At 39.0% G+C, this 19,954-nt stretch overlaps 1 protein-coding gene across 1 annotated transcript; it reads right to left on the bottom strand.

Annotated features, from left to right (window-relative positions):
* Positions 1–157: 157 nt before the first annotated feature.
* On the bottom strand, positions 158–15,004 carry mmp2 (matrix metallopeptidase 2). The gene is made up of 13 exons (XM_044332210.1): positions 14,580–15,004; positions 14,164–14,390; positions 13,087–13,235; positions 11,989–12,117; positions 11,104–11,277; positions 10,140–10,313; positions 9,138–9,311; positions 8,591–8,746; positions 8,320–8,446; positions 4,561–4,697; positions 3,798–3,957; positions 3,392–3,501; positions 158–1,339 (listed from the first exon to the last, which is right to left on the bottom strand). The coding sequence occupies exons 1-13, from the start codon at positions 14,730–14,732 to the stop codon at positions 1,236–1,238; spliced, it is 1,974 nt and encodes a 657-aa protein (XP_044188145.1). The 5' UTR covers positions 14,733–15,004; the 3' UTR covers positions 158–1,235.
* Between the last annotated feature and the right edge of the window lie 4,950 nt (positions 15,005–19,954).

Below are 19,954 nucleotides of genomic sequence, written 5' to 3'. Positions count from 1 at the left end.
TGTAACAAGTATTTCTGATATTCCTCTAAATCTGAATACTTCTTCCATCACTGTTATTTAGTATTTGTTGAGTTCATGGGCTTGACTGAAAGCCCATAAAATTCAAACAATTCTTTTTGTGTGTATATGAGTTCTTTCTGTTTATCTCTGATACACATTATATTGACCATCTTTATTGATGACAGTAACAAAGTGCACAAGCATTAAAAACAAAAACAACAGAAAACAATGACTGTATTGTCAAATCCCAAGAAAGAGAGGAGAATATTAAAACAAAAAAAACAAAAAAAAAAAGATTATTAAACAATACTACTACGGTACTCTTGTCATGATTCCATCATGCAGCAAACCTATACAGCCTCTACAGGCAACCTGTGCCTTTAATCTTTCTGTACCATTAGTCAAGAAGGGAAATGCAAAGTTGGAGTTGCCATGACAATCATTTGGACTCCATATTGTGCAGCTCCCATATATAGTCCTATACAAAGTGCTAACCAAATGGAGAATAATGTGTGCCTGCGAATACTACTTTCTAACATCCAGAGGATAGTAAGTAGTCCCATCAGACATAGTTACACAGAATATAAAGTGTATAGATATATAGGACTATATGCAAAAAGCAATTTCTAAAGCACCATTTTCGGTCAGACACATTGTGCAAATTCATTTTTTCAAATGTAGTGCACAACAATGAGAAAATTACTTAATTAAAACTGATACATTTATAAAACTGCACTTAGTACACTGGACATGTAAGTTATTCTAAGCCAACATGAATTCCTCATATGGTTAATAACAGAATCAAATTTGCATAAAAAGGCAATATCTCACAGCACAGTATAGCACTGCGTTCAATGCAGTGTGGACATACCCGATGTCTGAGTTTTAAAAACAAACAAACAAAAATACTATAAAACAAAAAAACCGGGGGTACACATAGTAATAAATCTGCATCAGCATAACAAATAAAAAGTCAATATCACACAGTAATATAGCAAATATCCAGTTGCCTATGTTCAGCCTGTGTAGAAGGTCCAGAGGTGCCTTTCTACAAAGCTGGAGGCTGGTTATACAGGCTGGAAGGGACATGTCTCCCACGGAAGCGTGCAGAGTTGCCAGGATAAAAAAATACAACAGTGTGCACTGCGGCGACCTCAAGTTGTGTACAATATTATAGCAATGTCCTCATGAGGTCATCGCAGGAATTAGCCAGTTGCAAGACATTTTGGAAATGCTCAACAACCAAGCCAGTCCTTTGTGATTTCACCCAACTTGACAATCTTCAAGCTGCTGTCCTCCAGTTTGAAATAGTGGTTGCCTTTGAAGAAGTAGCTGTAATCTGGTAAAGACAAGCAGAGTGCATACTGTGTTTAAAATACTATTCTGAAAATATAATTTCCATTTTTTATAGCATTAAAAAAATTTCTCCAAAAACAAGGGGAAAACTAGCACGTAAAAACTGTAAAATCATCAAGCTTCAGTTAAATCATATAGACAGTATAATGAATTTCAATCAATGTAAAAAGCATTCAAATTACAAATCAGCTTCTGCAGAAACCAGTGTTGAGCCTCTTACTGAATTATGCTAATCAGGAAGCATACAGAGGCACCTCTGTAGAGGTGCACAGACTTGCTTTATATAAATATGTTTGTTCGCTGTGTCAGGAATGGGCTATGTGATGCTTACAGTGCTGTGTATGTTAGGAGAGTAATGGAAAAATTCCTGGTTGCTTGCCATAGACAAAAATCTAAATACCAACTCTAACCCCAAGGAGGCTGGCGGTGTCAGTCTCAGAGGAAGTTTACCAGTATCATGCCTAAAATTCACAGCCTTATACTGGCTTTCACATAAACTATCATGTGTTATTCACTCACAGTGAATCAAAGCTTTGTGTAAGAGATATAAAGCAAATCTCTCCTTTTGACTGTCTTCTATCAACATCAGTCCACAGATCACTCCCTAACTTCTGAACTACTCCCTTTGGCTTGATTTACTTCCTTGTTTTCTGTGTATAGTCAATCCCTCTAAAGAGCTCATTTCTGGCTAGATGGCGTCATCACTGCTTACTGGTTCTGGTATATGAGTAGTTTTATTGTCAGAGGCACAGAGCCAGATTCGCAGATGGAGCTGACTGGATTTGCCTGCAATCTAACTAGGAATGTCAGTCTGCAGACACTCAACTACTGTAGCACGCAGAGCACCAGCCATGTTGTGATCAAAGAACCATGGCGATTTCTACAAAATCCTCTTTCCCTCGGCTATTGTTCAAGATTCAAACAAAGGGGTAGATGCAGGATGGATCATTGTTGGTTTATTTCTACACTAAATTGTAAGCCCTTCTCAGAGCAGCAAATATAACTCTTACTGTAACATTTGTTTCATGTTGTCACAAAGTGATGTGGTCACTGGTTAATTTCTAGTATTGCTATGCAATATTGGTCTGTCAGTTGGTAGGTTCACCAATTTGGTCCAGACCCAAAGGATGAAGCCTTATGAATTTGATCATTCCCTTTTTCCTCAAGTGTCACCAATAGTTTGAATTTTTTTGTTTTTTAGCGAAATGTTCCAACAACTATCAAATGGATTGTCATTAAATTTGGTTTAGATATAGATATAGGTATAGATATAGGAAACATTTTAATGACTTTTCATCTAATGCTACCAGCAGGTCAAAGTTTTCACTTATCCAGTGAAATATGTCAACATCTACTGGATGGATTGGTACACAGTTTTGTACAGGTAACTCAGACGATGAAACTTCATAACTTTGGCATTTCCGTGGTTCATCTAGTCCCACTGTGAGATTGACAATTGTGGTTTGAGTACTATTTGATGGATTTCCATGAAATTTGGTACACACATTCATGTCCCTCTCAGGATGAAATGTAATAACTTCAGTGTTCCTATGACATTCCTCTAGCGTCCTTAATGAGGTCAAACTTTTAATTTGTCCAGTATTTTGGTTTAAGTACCTGTAAAACTTATTAAATTCCCTCCTCAGCTGTACTTTTTGTTTAGTGCTGATTATCAAACATTAGCACTCTAAAATGTGAAATTAACATGGTAACAATGGTAAATATTATATCTGTTAAACCTCAGCATGTTAGCATTGTATTATTATACTGTAATGACTTGGCTTGAAATCCAGTTGACAATGATGGTACACTTTGAAAAATTGTTTCCAGTAATGTTTAATATGTATAATTTGTAGCAAAGGACCATGCTGCTAAAACTTAATTATAGTTCTTTAATTCTCTGATGGCTTTAGTTTATGCATTTATAACTATTCTAAATACCTATAGATGCCAAATACCTATGTCAAATACACCCAATCATTTAATCCACAGATTTTGTAAAAGAAAAAAAAACAAAAAAGTGAAAAAGATTTACCAATTCCATTAAGACTGAAGGAAGAGTCGATGCCATCTGGGATGCCATTCCAGGAATCAGCAATAAGTTTGGGGAAGCCAGGGTCCATTCTCTTTGTATTTTCATCGTATCTGTTCACAAATACACATTAAAGTGCAATTATAAGCTTTTCATGAGTATTTCACAACTCCCACTCATACACATACATATAAAACAGTTAGCTGTCAACACTATAAATTCCTGTGTTGTGCAAGGGTTAACAGAGCTGTTGTGGTTTACAGTGCAGTTTAGGTCACACTAAACACTAAATGGATCCAGACGTAGCCCAGCACTGTAATAAGAGGTGATGACACAAACAAGCGCAAGCTAGGGTGTGTCAGACAAAGGTTTTAGGCTTGCAAGTAGTTGTGTAAGCTTTGCTCCTCACCTCCAGAATTTGTCCCCAGAAAATAAGTAAGTCTTCCTATTCTTTCTGAAGTTGAAGGCAGCGTCAATTTGCTGCAGGTCAGAGGGGAGGCCAAGGCTGGAGAGCCTCTTGGGGTAGCCTTTCTCCAAGTCATCTGCTTTGTAGACCCACATCTCGTTGCCTGGAAGAGAAGAATAAGTAGGAAAGTAGAACTTCAGCTAATAACACAGAGGACATGTTTTCTTGATGCAAGGTATTTATTTGAACATAGAACTGTCTGTTCAAGTTATTATCCCATTTTCCTATAAATCTATGAACCAAATATATTATAATGTGGACTGCACTGCATATCACTTCAAGTTTCCCCAAAAGCCAAACCAGCTCTGCTGTTAAATATCTTCAAAGCTGACAAATATGTTATGTAAATCTCATCAGTATTCAGGAAGGTTGTCATATTAGTAAAATGCAAAGAATGTATTGTGAACCACTAATAAGTATTGTGGAATATCTCAAGTGTCCCGAGAGTGCACACCGCACAGAGGAGTGCTCAGCCAACATTCCTGCTTCTCCTAATGTTTCAGTTAGTAGAAATGGCTGACCGTTAAGGGAAAGGCATCCAAGTGGTAAAAGAGTGAGGACACCTCTTCATTACTCATAGAAGTGGAACTGTCTGTTTTGTCTGCTCACCACAAAGGCAAAGGGATGATATGAACAGTTCATCTGACATAAATGCTCAGCTCTAAATCAGACGTTTCTTTACAGTTCCTTGTTTTCTTCAGCATACCTGCGAAGAAGACTGTTTTTTCCTCCACTGGGTTTTCATAGGCAGCATCTATCTTGAGAGGCAGGTCAGGCCAGTAGGTGGCCACTAGTGTGGGTCCGCTGGGCTTGCCTCTGAAGTTGACTGACCTGAACAGGAACCTGGCACAGAGAGAATGAGTGGGTGAGTGATTGTGACGTAGATGAGCTGGGGATGAAATGAGAGTGAGTGAAAGAGGGACAGAGGGGGATGAAGAAGAAGTGAGGGAAGTGTGTGTGTGTATATGTGTGTATAAGGGGGGTTTTAGTGCAAGTGTTCACTGGCCGAGTCAGCCACAATGGCCTGATTCATGAGCATCTGGTTCTCGTTAGGACTAAGGCTGCAGACGCCAGCGGAACAAGACCCATCTTGCCCGGATTTCCAATACACAGCTGCACAACAACGACAGCTTCCCAAACTCTTTTCCACTGACCTATTTTCTAAAAAGAATCAGATTTGCCAATAGCAAAGAGGAGTTGAGATAATGATAAAATGAAGATGAGTATAAAACTTCACTAACATACTGTACATGAATAGCATACAGAATGTACATTTGTGGGAATGAAAAAGGAGACATTAATTTGTAACTAGCCGAGAATAAATTGCATTATTTTTTTGTTTTGTTTTGTGTGTTCTGGTAAGCTACGTTCATATTGTGTAGCAACAATATCCAGAGGGCTTGAACTCTGTATCATATTTCTAATGTTATCCTCTCATCTCTCTGTCTTTTCTGCCTTTACTTCCTATCTCTATTAAATAAAAAATATATGTATCTGCCTAAGTGTACTGCATAACTGCAGTGATAGTGGCTGGTCAAAGGGACAGACTTGCAGGATATAGCCAAATTACATACAGTGCCAGTCAAAGGTTTGGACACACCTTCCCATTCACTTGAAGAGAAAGTGTGTCCAAACTTTTGATTGGTACTGTCTGTGTTTTAGATTTCTGAATGTGTTTTTCCTTGTTTTGTTCTGCCTTCTAAGCTGCAATTGGGTTCCATTTTTTTCTGTATGGTAAAAATATAAATGCTTCAAGAAGGTAATCAATTTATCTTTCATTTGTTGTTATCAAAGTGATGTTATTACAGTGCGGTAATGCAGGCTGACGTTAATGGTCCGCACTACTTTATGATGCAACAATAATCTACTTTGAAATCAAATGTTGCAGCCACGATGTATTGTATTGTAAGTCTTTAAATTAGGAGACAATTTAAACATCAAAATCGACATCACATAATGCCGCAGAAAATTGTTAGCAGTTAAAGTGATTTGCAGTAAACGGATGCAAAACCCACTCTCTTAACCTTTAAATTCAATGAAACATCCTATGCCTTAGTCTCCTTTCTGTCCAGTGGAGATCTACTAGGGTTGCAAGTTGGTTAGAGAGGCCACCTGGCAGTTAAAGAAGTTCCCAGTACTTTTCAGTGCCTTGGCTGACCTGCTTTAAGGAAATGCAGTCTATTAGAAAAAGCTTTTGTTTGCTACAGGCTAAGATATAAACACATGCACATGGGTTACTTGAAACAGACCACTGAAAATACTTCTTCAGTAAAAATACAGCCATACATGCAAAAGGAACTTAATCAGTGGGTTGGGCAAACTGTCTCTGTGAGACAGACTTTATAATTGCTTTCTCCAGACAGAAAGACACACTTTTATGCTGAGCTCAGGGAGTGCTAGAAGTATTACTCATTACATCAAGACAAGATTTGTCCTATATCATAATTATGCTGAGCTGGGAGAAAAGGGTGGGGAATCCCACTTTTAAAATAGGAGAGTTAAGTGTGTATTAGTCCTGGAGCCCAGAGGTCAGTACTTTTTATTTGAAGTTATATAACTTGGCTTGTACCAGAGCTCTGCAGCTTACAAACCTGACATGGCCTTCAGGCAACTCATTAAGTCTCTGTGAAGGTCAGACGCAACAGGACCATAATGAAACTTAACTAATCTCAGACTTTGGAGAGATATACTGTACTGTGCGTTCACTTCAGTGCCTTGAGAATACTCTGTCCTCAATTTCTCTCCCCCACCCTCAGACCAGTTCTTAGTCTTCTGGTACTTTGACATATTTTCACATACTGTAGCAACTGAAATTCAAGGCATATCAAATCAATAATTGCTTGAAAACATCGCACAAAGACTTGTATAGTTACACAGGAGAGCCAACAAACACAGTGAGCAGCTGGACATAGCCAAAACGTGAAGCCAAATGTTTTTTTGATGTTGAGAAAGTGTAAATATACAAAAAGTCAACTGAATTTCAGTCAAGTAAATGCAACATATCTGACATATTTCAGCTACTGTACATGGCAGACCAGTGTGCCTTTACTCTCTGGCTGAAAACCATTGCTCTGGATTATGATAGTTTAAACATTCGTTGAAATTGGCCCAGCTGCAAATAACTAAAGAGTGGCGTAGTCCTGAAGTCCATGAATCAAATAGAACATTATATAATGAATATTATAGCCACCAATACCACAAAAGCAAATCAGCAATTCAGACGATAATCAGGTACATACATCTGCCTGTTATATAGTTCAAAATAATTGTTCTAAATCTTAAGACTACTAAAGCATCATGAACCACAGAGAATAAAGTTTCAGCCCAGATTGATTTCCAAACAACGGGCCAAAGTTTCATGGTCCACAGAGCGCTCTGTGAGTTCCTGTGCTGCACCGCCGATCACTGCAAATGTGTGGAACAGAGCCACAGCAAGGTGAAAAGTAATTCTGTATTAAAGCAAGATTTGTGAGCAGGATTGTGGCTTGTTTCTCCCAGTTTCTAACTCCAGGTTCTCGGGGAGGAAAACCAGGCTAACTGAAAGACTAGACTCTTTGGTACAGCAGCCCGCTGGTCTGTTTGCTTTGGACACATTTCCAGAACGGCCATGACAGATCTACAGCACTGTTGACCTTGAAATTGCAAGGAGTCGATCTTGCACAGCATAGCTAGAGACGTTTACATGTCATAACTAACAAGGATGTAATTTGTATTTTGTATCAGTTTCTTTTCTACCACACATTGTTCTGATTGAATGTCCTGGAAAATCTGTTTGTAAGAAAATTCAGCAGATGTGACGAATATGTTCACCTTCAAACGGGAAATACACTGACTCACAAAGACTGTTAACCAAACCACAGCACTTCATGAAACTCCTCTTCTTCATGGGGTCAGCCAGTAGACACACAGTAAGCTTACAAGACTTTCAATTCACTGGCGCCTGTGGAGGAGTGTAAACAGTGTTTATGACTAATGACTGCTTTGACTGTAACTGGATGAGTAGCGGAACAGCTTGTTTATCCATTGAACTAATTGTCATATCAGAAAACAAGCATGTAAACCGCAATCTTCACGTGGCAAAAGATTCCAATATGAGAAACAATAATTAACAGGAAACCTCATGTCAAACTGAAGAAATGATTATGAAATCCAACTTGTGCCGGCTGCCCTTTTCATTGCACAAGTCATAAAGATGTTATTGGTTTGTTAGCATGTTCACCCCAAAAATCATCGTCATGTTGCAGTGCTCGCAAGTTTCGAGAATTAAAAAGATGTCACAATAGTTTAGAGCTAATGAAAACATTGGAGCCAGCTTACTCAAACAACATGGAATAAATGTGATTGTGGATGGATTAATTGGTGGTGCTCCTATCCATTTGATCTTAATTTGTCATATGTACACCCCACGCTGAAGTCCAGTTCTGGTCAAAATAATGTTAGGACTTCCTGTCTGATCTGATCTTACCTGTCCTTGAAGAAGAAAGTCTCTCCTCTGATCTGTGCTACAGCATCAAAGATAACTGGCTCTTTGCAGATGTCCATGGGAGTGACAGGTCCCTGGGTTGGAGGCAGAGGTTTGCCTGTTGGCACACCTGTAAATAAGAGAGTAATTACACACTTTACACACATTCATCTTTCCTGGCTTGTTAGAAAAATCACACATTTTCTTTTTTTGATTCTTGTATTAGGCTTAATCCCTGTCTGGGAAACAAGCCATAAATCACATTTAATCTCACCATAGAGCTCCTGGATGCCTTTGATATCATCCTGGGAAAGTCTGAAGTCTTTAGTGAAGGTGTAAATGGGGGCCATCAATGCTCCGGGGTCCTGAGAGTGCTCCAAGCCAAGGGCATGACCAAACTCATGGGCTGCCACCAGGAACAAACTGTAGCCTGGAAACATGCAACACAGTGAAGTATCTTCCTGTTATAAACAGTACATTTGAAGATTGACAAATCAGATAAGAGTCATCTTTAAGAGCTTCCATAATAACAGAGAAATAAGTTTCTTTGGAAGGACAGATGACTTCAATTTCAAATATCAGGACTACTCAGATTGACACACAGTTGTTTAAACTCATCTGACCTATTGCTTCATTTTGCTACTTGTGAATGTCCTTTAAGTTAGGGTAAGACAGTGACTAATGCATTGTTTTCATCTTAACTCTCTGGAACTCATTGACTGCATTGTCTTTACTGGCAAATCCAGTCAGGCTGCTATTCGCAGCACCATAGCAGGAACTGTCCACAAAAACTATTGGCCCATGCCTTCATTGCTCCATACCTTGGTCAGGACAGAAACCCCACTTGCGGTCGTCATCGTAACTCTTGGTGGTGGCACACCACATCTTGCCATCGCTGCGTCCAGATGAGGTACAGGATTCATAGGTGTCTCCCAGGAAGGTGAAGGGGAAGGCACAGGGACTTCCTTCTGAATTTCCTCCCACTGTTGACATGGCTGGAAAGCAACAAAAGCAACAAAAGGCAAAACTGTAAAAGTGGAATGTGTATTGAACTTAGTTCACTTCACTGTCTTATGAACTCATTCATATGCCAACATTTCTCAAGTAAAATTTGGTTTATATTATATTGTGAAACGAGTGCAGATGATGTTGAAAACAGCATCATGAAAGCACTGACACAATACACATGACATCAATAACTAATCTACTAGGCACACTACCAAGAAGCACCCGCCCAAGTTGATTTTCTTTCAAAGAAAGATCATTTTCAATCTGGCAATCTGTTGGTTTTTTTTTTATTTAAGAAAATCATTTGTTATTCAGCACAAGCTATCACACAAGGCTTTACAACAAAGCTACATTCCTGCTCAATTAGAACCAGATGAAAACCCCAGTGGTCATACCTCTCTCAGTCTATCTCACTGTCTCTCTCCCTCTCTTTTACACTACCTCAACTCTAAAACCAGTCCCACTGACAGAATGGAAAATAAGCCCCGCCACTGCACATTAAAATACTTTCACAGCCATTCTGCAGACCACGAGCAAGACTGAAAACTCCAACTAAAGCATTCCTGTAGAGCCCAACACACGGCAGGGCACCATACACTGTGCATCAAAATAAACCCTGCCAGTAAAACGCAAAGCATCTATAGAAGCGCATTTCCTTGAATATAAACAGGACACATAATCAAGGACAATGTATGCGCTAGTATGCACACAAATATGAATGTCTGCACAACAGAAACGTTTTCCTTGAAGCACTAGGTAGTGTCCTATTGTCTGAAAAGAATAGTCTGACATAACTGATATATGACACCACCTACCAGTCTCAGGGCAGAAGCCAAAGGATTTGTCACGGTCATAGTCCTCTGTAGTGGCACACCAGCGATACCCATCATCTCTGCCCTGAGTGGTGCATCCATCATATTTCTCTCCCTGAAAGGTGAAGGGGAATTTACATGGAGAACCATCGCCGTTTCCGCCCAGAGTAAAGAGTACTGTAAAACAAATATCGACAAATACAAAGAAGTGTTATAGAAAACTCATAACATTATACACAGTACATTTTTACATCTTTAAATGTGAAACAAAGAATCCGCTCATATTCCTACATGATCATTGCAAGCAACTAAAACTCTCTGACCCTTCAGTGATGATGTAAGACAAAGGCGCTCAGAGAAAAACAGAAACAAGAAATATGAAAATAGGTGGAGTAAATCTTTTGGTTTTTTTTGCATCAGTGTAAAAGCTTGACAGAACAGGCAGCCCCAGTACAAACTTGCCTCACTCATGTTCTCATCATATAAAACAACTTTGTACATGTGTACTTTGGCAGTTAGCTGTAATAGGCATGTGATCATGTTAGTACCATGGACAGCAACATAACACAGATAAACAAAATGTTTGACAAAGCCCAGTTCTAAAGTGGGGCAGTAACTTGGAAAGAAATATTCCATAATCCACTCCAAACAAAAAAAACAACACTTTCCTGGCATACTTTCCAACCTACTTTCTTTCTGTCCAAAAGCAGCAGATTGGAATATTGATATGAATAATTTGATATGAAGTATTGCTTGGCCAGTGTGAATAAATTAAACTACTGCATGTTTTTCTGGTGTTGTAAGATACAAGCAGGACAAGACACCAGCCCTGCAGGTTGAGTGGGGCCACAGTATTACAAATCTATACAGACGGAGTGCTGCAAAATGTGTTAAAGGAAGACTTCTAAATGACACAAATTGCAATGCTACATTGTTAGGTCAAAAAGGAATAAGAAGGTAAACTCACACTCATGGGGGCAGAAGCCATATTTGCCATCCTCATCAAAGTTGTAAGTGGTGGAGCACCACAGGAAGCCATCGTCACGGCCCTGAGATGTACAGCTGTTGTACTCAGTGCCCATGAACAGGAAGGGGAATTTACAGAACTCTCCATCAGCATTGCCGAACTTCGCCTTCACCACTGTCGTGAAGATTATGGACCATATTATAACTAATTTACTGTAAAACATTCGTATATTACTGTCAAACATTTTCCAAAACCATAATTTTGTTCAATATCCCAGATTGCCTGTCTATGTCAAGTTTTGAGTTCCTGCAGGTTGATTTTCATATTGATTTGAACAAAATAGCAACAAGTAGACTCCTAGAATATGAGAAAAACAGATGGAATTTATAGCACATATGATTTTTAGTGAATGGGATAAATCTTGCAAATGCATTGATATGATAACAAAAGTGTTGTGAGACTTCTTTGGCACCGTGAGGTTGGAGAAAATAGGTTTATAGATTACTTCTTCACTGTGGTAAATTCAGACGAGGATCTAAATAACAGGAAATACATGAACCTATCTGGGTCAATGTGTGCAATTACAAATGTGTGCAACAGAGTTTTTTTTATTCAGCTTCCAGATGGCTGAGGTTTGTCATACTGAGTGCCAGAAAGTTCAGACAATCAAAACAAAGTATTTGAAAATCAAATTAGTGTTATCACTGTTGACATCAATGTAGGAATGTACTGTCAACACATCTGACACTGTACTGCATGTCACCTGTACTTTGAATAAATGTATAAAAATATTATGCTACTGCTCCACCAATCACAAATAGTTTTAGTGATAAATAGTGAAGGCTTTAAAATTGTTTTTTTTAAGTAGGTTCGTTTCTGTTTTACCTTGTCCCTCTCCAAGCGTCCACTGCTCATCATCATCGAAGTGAGAGTCTCCCCCAATTCCTGGCCCTGGAGCAAAGGCATGAGCCAAGAGGCCATCTTTGCCATCGAAGGGGTAACCATCTCCATGTTCTGTTGATGACATCATTGTGTCAGAGATTTTTTTTCTTTTTGCTGCTGGCATCCAGTACGGAAATAGCTTATTAGTCAGTAAGTGGAGGGCAAGGCTAGTTACAAGAAGAAATAAAAATAACCAAAAACAACAGAGTGAAAACATTTCTGACATTTGTGCTTGTGTGTTAAAATATCAAAAATATTCCTTAATATTTTTGTTTCTAAAACAACTGCTTCACATCTTCTGCAGTGGCTGGTTTCTGTTTGTGTTCCATTGTAATTACTGGATTCTTGACAGGGTTAACTCTGGTCAGACGAGAGAGATACGTATCATTACACCGACAGTAAATATTTAATGGTTGTTTTCATTGGAAAGACCCTACTAATCTCTGCTACGACTACAATTCCCATTATTTTATAAAGTGTAAAATATAAGCTGGTGGGGTGTGGCTGTAATAACATGTGTGTTATTGCTCCTTCACCATCCGTCAACAAGGAACTGAACTTCTGTTCAGCTGTTTTTGTAACTTGGAGTCTATTTATCCTCCTGAAAGAATGCAACTTCACTTAGTCATAACTTGGTTAGCAGAGTGCTTAGATAATCCTTGTGGAAAACATCTTTCAGTTTTAATCTCAAACTCCCTTCCTGCACTGTTTCCAAAATTCCAACACAAGACATCAGGAAATGGGAGAAATTTGCGTTTTTTTTATGGGACACTGAGACACTGTAGAAATGATATCATTACGATAAAATGAATCTTTTTTTTAAATGAATTTTAGGTTGCATGGTATGAATCTGCTAGGTGAAGTTAGTGTCTGTGGGACTAGAGAAGAGCCTCACCTGACTGCACTGCCAAAGGTGTGCCATAGTGGTAACTTGTAATTCAATTTACTGCAATTTACTCTTTTTAGTGCAACATTTTGAAAAATATTATGTACAGTATCTACTACATACTGAATTATTACATTTGTCTATACATGGCATACCATTGCGGCCAAAATTAATCATGATGTCAGCCTCTCCGTCCATAATGCGGTTGAATGTGAGTGGGGTGACATCACTCCATACTTTGAAGGCTCTGAAGAAAGCATCATTTATCACTTCCTCATCAAGATCAGGAGTGTATCCAAGGATTCTGCAGAGTGAATGGAAAATCAGTTTAGGACAAACAATTCACACAATCACATGCAATCAGGATAGTCACGGGCTAGTTTTCAAAGCAAAGCATGTAGAGCAATCTCGAGATCTTTGTTCCTTTTCTTGAAATCATGGAAAAGAATCCAGCTGAAGGCAGCCAATAACAGGCTATGAATCATTTGGTGAAAATGCTTCCTGAAACAGTGTTCAGCCACAAACCCTGTTATACTTCCCACACAGTCCTTTTCTTAAAGTCTAAGATCTCCTAGCTGTTATTGTCTTTGGCTTGCAGTCTTCCTTACAAACACACAGGCAGACGGGCTGGAATGATCGGGGCACACAAAACCACTGATATAAATAAACCAATTCCACATTGTTCTAAACCTCAAACAGAACACAAACAAAAGACCTGACACATACTGTGTAGGAATGCTGGTGTTAGCAAGACACAAGATGCAAGCGCTTCAGTACTGTGTGGATGGGGGTGGGGGCAGGGGGGCTGGATGTTGATGGGAGGGTTGGGGGGATTAAGGCAGGGCCAAACTGTGGTCCATGTCTCAAACCAAACAGGCTGGGCCTGTATTTTTACTTTTCTGTACTGTGGAATTAAATTCAAACTGATGTTATTGGGTGACTCAGACTCGATCCTAATACTCTTCTTAATACATATGGTTTGATTTATAGGCAGTTTTTTTCGGGGGGGTTAAGCTATTTTACATTTCTGTAATTGACAAACTTTCTATATGATGTCCTTATATGCCTTATGTCTAAAAAAAGCTATACTATTGGATCCAGTTTTAATGTTATTACTTTTCTCATGGACCATCTTGCTAAAATCCAAACAAACTGCCTGTTGCAGGATTCACTTTAACACTTTCACACTGCAGGATAATTCAAAAATGTGTAAGTTATGTTAATGCTCTGACCTGTAGGTGATATCCTTCTTCTGCCACATGGGTTTCCTGTGGAAGAAGTTGTAATTGGCCACATCTGGGACGCCACAGCGGGGCTTTTTCATGATGTCCACTGTTTTGGCATCAATCTCTCCAGTTTCTTGGAGAGAGAAGAACTTTTGCATTTTCTTTAAGGTGTCCTTAAGCACCATAAGGTTACATCTGTCTTGTGGGCATCCATAAAACTTGTTCAGATAGTGCTGGGAGGAGAAAAATATCAAAATGGTTAACTTCTCTAGAACAAAGCATTTCTATAAAATTGTTGGAAAAATCAAGTTTTAACTCTTTCCCATTTGCTCACTTCTTCAACTTCAAGAGTAAAAACTGTCCTTCACAACTGACTGACCCAATTAATTCTTAGCTGTAGGAAAAACACACAATAAACTTACCAAAGCAACTTCTTTGTCTGTTTTGGGTGTATCGTCTCCAGGAAACCTGATAATAGGCGAAGGGGCTGCATATGTTGCTTGAAAGGCGATAAATTGAATCAAAAACACTTTAAGAACAATCCGACGACAACTAAATATCGTCGGAAAGCCCATTTTCACTCGTTAACAATACTTAAGGTGTGGTAAATGTCGTTCGCTCTGGGTTGCAGTCCTTTCAGTCCGTCAGCTTGTGTTGCCTCTGCTCCTCTGGAGGATTTTTTTTCTCCTTAACGGGACATCCTGCACCTCGGCTCTATGAACTTTGTCTTTTCTGCTTGCACATGCACTTTTTCCCGACGCTTTCTGCGCAGTCTCCACGTTGTTAAGAGCGGGGGAAGCACACAATGAAACACAGGAATGCCTAGTTTAATGCTTACTCATATGGCTCGATGTCTCACTCGCCCTTGTCAAGACTACAAACTTCAAATGAGTAGAGAATACTTTTCAAGAGGGTAGCTGTACAGATTCAAGGACAAAATGGCCAGAAATGACAGATAGTTGATGCAGTCAGACATTGATGTAAATGACAGTGGATGGTTATCTTTCCTACACTGGCTTAAAAGACCGTTTCAAAACGTGTGTGCACACTTGATTACTTTATCGTTACTTTATATTTCTGCTTTTGTGATGTGCACACGGTGAGGGGAGCACAGTGACATATTGATCAGGACTTCTGCATGATGGCAAAATGCTTTTGTGCCCCCTTATTAAATCTCATTCATTTTTAAAATAAAGTAATGCGACCTTTTGTTCAAATGTGTTAATCCCTGAAAATACCTGTGCACACTACTGTTTGCACGTGTTTTTATTACTGTTCAAAGTGGTTGTTGCATGTATAAGTGTCACCCTTTGGTACTATGTTTTATTGTTTTTTTCCACATCAGGAAAAAACATTACAGTATTGTCCTTAAATCATGATATTTACTTCATTTTGTTCAGGTGAATAAGCAGATTAATTTTGTTATTCCAGCTCGATCCATCACTCGCTTTCCACCTGGATTTCCCTTAACTACTTGATCAAAGGGGGCAAAGGTATCATACTAGTTTCACAGATACAAAGCTGCTATATCTCCATATATTCTTTTTTTTTTTTTTTTTTTTTTAAAAAACAAAAAAAAAAACGTATTGAACATTCTAAACATACAGACATTCAGCTTTGGATATTGTATAGTTCAAGAATTTCTCCATATACTCTGCACATTGCTCTATGTACACAGTCACATCACTTCCCCCCTACCACAGAGGACACCCAGCTGCAGACAGGTAAAGAGTCGTTTAAAGTGTTATGTTGACATCTGGTGGTGGGATTTGAAAAGTCATTCAGTATCATGTTGAAAAAGGCCCAGTTCCCAGTTAACCACATCAGAAAACTACAAATCTGGTAATACTGATTTATCCTTTTCTCAAACTGAGTTTTTGTGGCAGAATTTCATATTTGTTTTTGAAATAAATAGATATTTTTGGAAATCTAATACATACATTTAATAATTTATATAATAAACATAACAATCATAATTTATAATCATATTGCTCTACAAATTTCTTAATTTTGCAAATCATTTATTGAACTGAACGGATTTCTGTAATTTAAGTTTTCCATCTTGGAAACTGAAAGGTCAAACTGTAGATGACAAAGAAAAATGAGCTATGAGTGTTCAGGAGCATAAATAGTTACACGTAAAGTATAAAAAGTCATTCCATTATTATTGGACATGCAGGAACATTCCCAAAATGCACCGTGGATGCAGTGAGCACATGATCATTAGCTAACCCAAATCAAATTTACCTTTTATTAATGTTATTAGCTGTTGTGTGTCTTCTATGCTATGACACCTATGTGAAAATGTAAGTATACTGTCACAGTCTCTGATGTTAACAGGTGGTTTATTTGATTTCCTTTTTTTCGTTACTTATTAAAATATTCCCTGCCTAACTCTCTGCCTAATCTGGTTCTTAATCAGTACCAGAAATGTAATTCACTGTGTTGTGGGTGACAGCAGCTAAACTATGGACTGATTTCAAATAAATTGTAGAGCTGGTTAAGGTTGCAGCCATCAGTGTCACTGCCCTCTGGTGGCTGACATATGCTTTGCATCTCTGTCCGCACTGAGACCTTTGGAGTCAGTCTTCTTTACTGAGTTGTGATCCATGGCATAGATTTAGGATTAACTCTAACTCTCTTTGACATCTCTCTTTGTTTCCGCTCTCATACTGGATTACTCTGAACACCATATGAGCGCGGACTCTTTAATAGAGAAAGCTGAAGGACTTTTTTTGCAAAGAGATCTGACAGATGGATAGCTCACAAACAGGATTTTGTGGTATATCTAGCAAAGCAATTTCCCTTCCCTTTAGCCAGAGTACAGTTAATTTTTCATAGCCGGGTCTGCTGTTGGTGGTTGCAGAGTGAATTTAACATCCATTTGCCAACAATATCCAGGGCCTGTCACTTTGGAGCAGGAGCTTTATTTCATGCACTGATACATGCTGCCATCTCCTCTAACTGACACACTCACAGTGATCTCTCACAGAGCCGGGGAACAGAATGGCTACCTATTAAATGTACATGGGTCTGCCTCTCCAAATAGAAAATGCTGAGATGTGAAAAGTTGAGCCACAGCTACAGTAATTGAATGCCTTTGTGCATATGAATACAATTTTGCAGGCGAAACTGGCATAAAGAGATTGAGATGATAAGGTTTGATTTGCATGTAAATTGTTTTCTTTCTTTTTTTTTACCTCTGTAGAATGCTTACGCTTCCTCTAGATTGAAGCACCACCACAATGTGTGTGTGTGTTTTGATGAAATGTTGGCTTTCTTTTTTCTTTTTTTTTTTTTTTTTTAGAAATGTGTGTCTTGTTGCTGTTGATTGCAAGTGCATCTCTTCCATTTGTATTTGTATTTGCTGCTGAGATGACTGATTATGGAATGCTTTACACTAGTAGAGCTGATTTGTACTTCAGCGTTTACATTGCAACATATAAACTAAACATGTCACCTTCATTATGGAGCATTTCTTTTTTAGTTTGAATGACTTTCAGGGATTTCTACATGTGGTACAAATGTAACTTGATGCAATGCTGCAATATGCTTGCTCTGGTCATACACTATACAAACTCATGTCATTAATTATGAGGATGAGTGGCTTCCTCCAGCATGCCAGCATGGCCTCCTCTTGTGACCGGGAATGGGACATTCTGGACATGAAGGCCAGTCGTATCATGGCTCTCCAGCTGGCTCTGGATCTTCAAGCCCACTGATTGACCCCGGGCCAGCTGAACAGATCGCAGCCCTGGATGTCACCCTCTTCCCTCATCCTGGTCCTCTGGCTCTTGCAAGGACCCAGACAGATTCTCTGATGGATCATCAAACCAAACTGTCTGTATGGCTGGCTAGCACCGAGGTCATGAATGACAAATATCACAGCCCCACTACTGCTCCTTCCGCTCCTCTCCTCCCACTCCAGCTCAGAGTTCTGAGCGTGTAATGTTGAGTGCTGTTTGGTCCAGGCTTGAATACATAGTTAGCCTGGGTGTGTAGTTAACACTGACACTGAGTGGTTTAGAATCAGTCTATTGGCATTGTTTGTTTTATTAGCTTTGCAGGAGTAATTAAGCAATGGTTGCTGAGTAAATGAATGCAGCAACAGCCCTGTCAATAAATCGGTTTCAAGATAACTTAATTTGGCTAAGCACTGTGTTACAGAATACTGTGACACATATTATATCACTCGGTTTGAAACATTCTGATGATGAATTATTGAACATCAATCCATTATCTTGAACATATTTTATTTATGAATGCACCAAGACACTGGAGGACTTAACACTGCAGGGTAATTATTGTTCCACATTGTGTCACCACTCTTCTCTCAGATGCAACTGCCAGAGCAAACTGCAATGAATCAAAGAATTGCGAGTTTTGATTGACACTTTGTGTGTGCACAAGGCCCAAAGCGACATTAGCCGAATTGCTTTATTTAACGCTTTCTCCCTCATTCTGTTTCTCTTTTAGCACGCCTTGTAAACACTGATGCAATAATGCATTCCATTATACAGAGGAGAGGAGATGAGATGTCTCTCGTGGCTCCTCTCCATCTCAATAATAGGTCAACAGCTGTATTTAAAAAATTAATCACATTCTTGGCAGTTGCAAAGGTTAGCCGCAACGCTCTGAGATGCAATATTGGAAGCTCAGATCAGCAGCAAATCTCCACGGAGATGAAGAAGAGTTGCCTTTGATGAGTACAGCATGTAAATGATTTGTGTGTGTTTATAGGACACGGGGCTGGCCCTGCCTCACTCCAAGACAGCGGTGTCGGCACCACTCTGTGGCAGAGGATGGCGACAGCAGATGGAAATAAGCAAGTGAGGGAAGGACTGACCCTGCTACAGCACTTCAGTTTTTCAGCAGAATGTTTCTCTTCCTTTTTCTGCGACCAGTCTGTCTCTTATTCCCTTTCAGCCGTGTTTCATTCCATTTTTGATTGTTAATTCTTAAATCTGGATCCTGCATTCTTAGTTTTCCACTTAGATTTATCTGTGTGTCTTAGATATTATCTGAGTCCAGTTGTTTATGTGATGCTACATTATCAGAGATTTTTTCACCCAGGAAACATACTAATGTGCCAGTGTCAGGATTTCTGCAGACTTTTGCAAAATGCACACTGTCCCAACATATCGTCAGGATTCTCAGATGTAATACGAGCTATGAGTTTAAGTATTACAACTTAGGACAACTAAACAGCTTGTTTGCAAATCCAATGTTTCCTGATGGAGACATTATAATTCAAATATTGATGCCTTTCTCACATCAAAGACAAATTACTCTCAAAGATATCTTGAGGTACCAGCACATGCAAATGAAATATGAATGGCTACCTTGGATTGCTTTTAGTAATTCTAAAATATTCAAAGTGGTTTTTGGAGTGCCATGGCTCTTACTTGTTGTGCGCAGGCTGACACTTGGGGATGAATTTTTCAGTAGGGATCTGATTTGGTCGTCACAGTAAAGGGATAGCCTTGATAAGTCAGGAGCATTTCTACCTGGATTGTTGGATGAAAATGAAATACTGCATGATGCAAGTGAGTGAAAGGAGTGTTGAAATGCGGCCGTCTGTCTGGTGCTGTTGACAGTTCTAGGAGCTCTGCCACAAATTAGCTATTATGTTGTTGCACATGTCGGCTTCAGAAGCTTCTGTCTGTCTGCTAGTTGTTTTTAGCGATGGGTCATATGAATTTGTAAGCCTTTAATAATTATTACTTAACCCTAATGTTAATTTTTCATTGAGACAATTTAGCTTAAAATATTTTGGCTCTTAATCTGAGGTTTCCAC

This window comes from Thunnus albacares, chromosome 1, assembly GCF_914725855.1.
Source record: "Thunnus albacares chromosome 1, fThuAlb1.1, whole genome shotgun sequence".
Lineage (NCBI taxonomy): Eukaryota > Metazoa > Chordata > Actinopteri > Scombriformes > Scombridae > Thunnus > Thunnus albacares.
This window is presented reverse-complemented; position numbering and strand designations above follow the sequence as displayed.

Bases quoted from the DNA above. Each gene is read 5' to 3' on its own strand.
- mmp2 (XM_044332210.1), bottom strand. From the start codon at position 14,732: ATGGGCTTTCCGACGATATTTAGTTGTCGTCGGATTGTTCTTAAAGTG. The intron at 8,747-9,137 runs GTATGGAGCAAT...GCATGTTTCCAG, and splicing joins GGGTTTCTGTCCTGACCAAG to GCTACAGTTTGTTCCTGGTG. The intron at 3,958-4,560 runs GTATGCTGAAGA...CTTCTCTTCCAG, and splicing joins AAAAACAGTCTTCTTCGCAG to GCAACGAGATGTGGGTCTAC.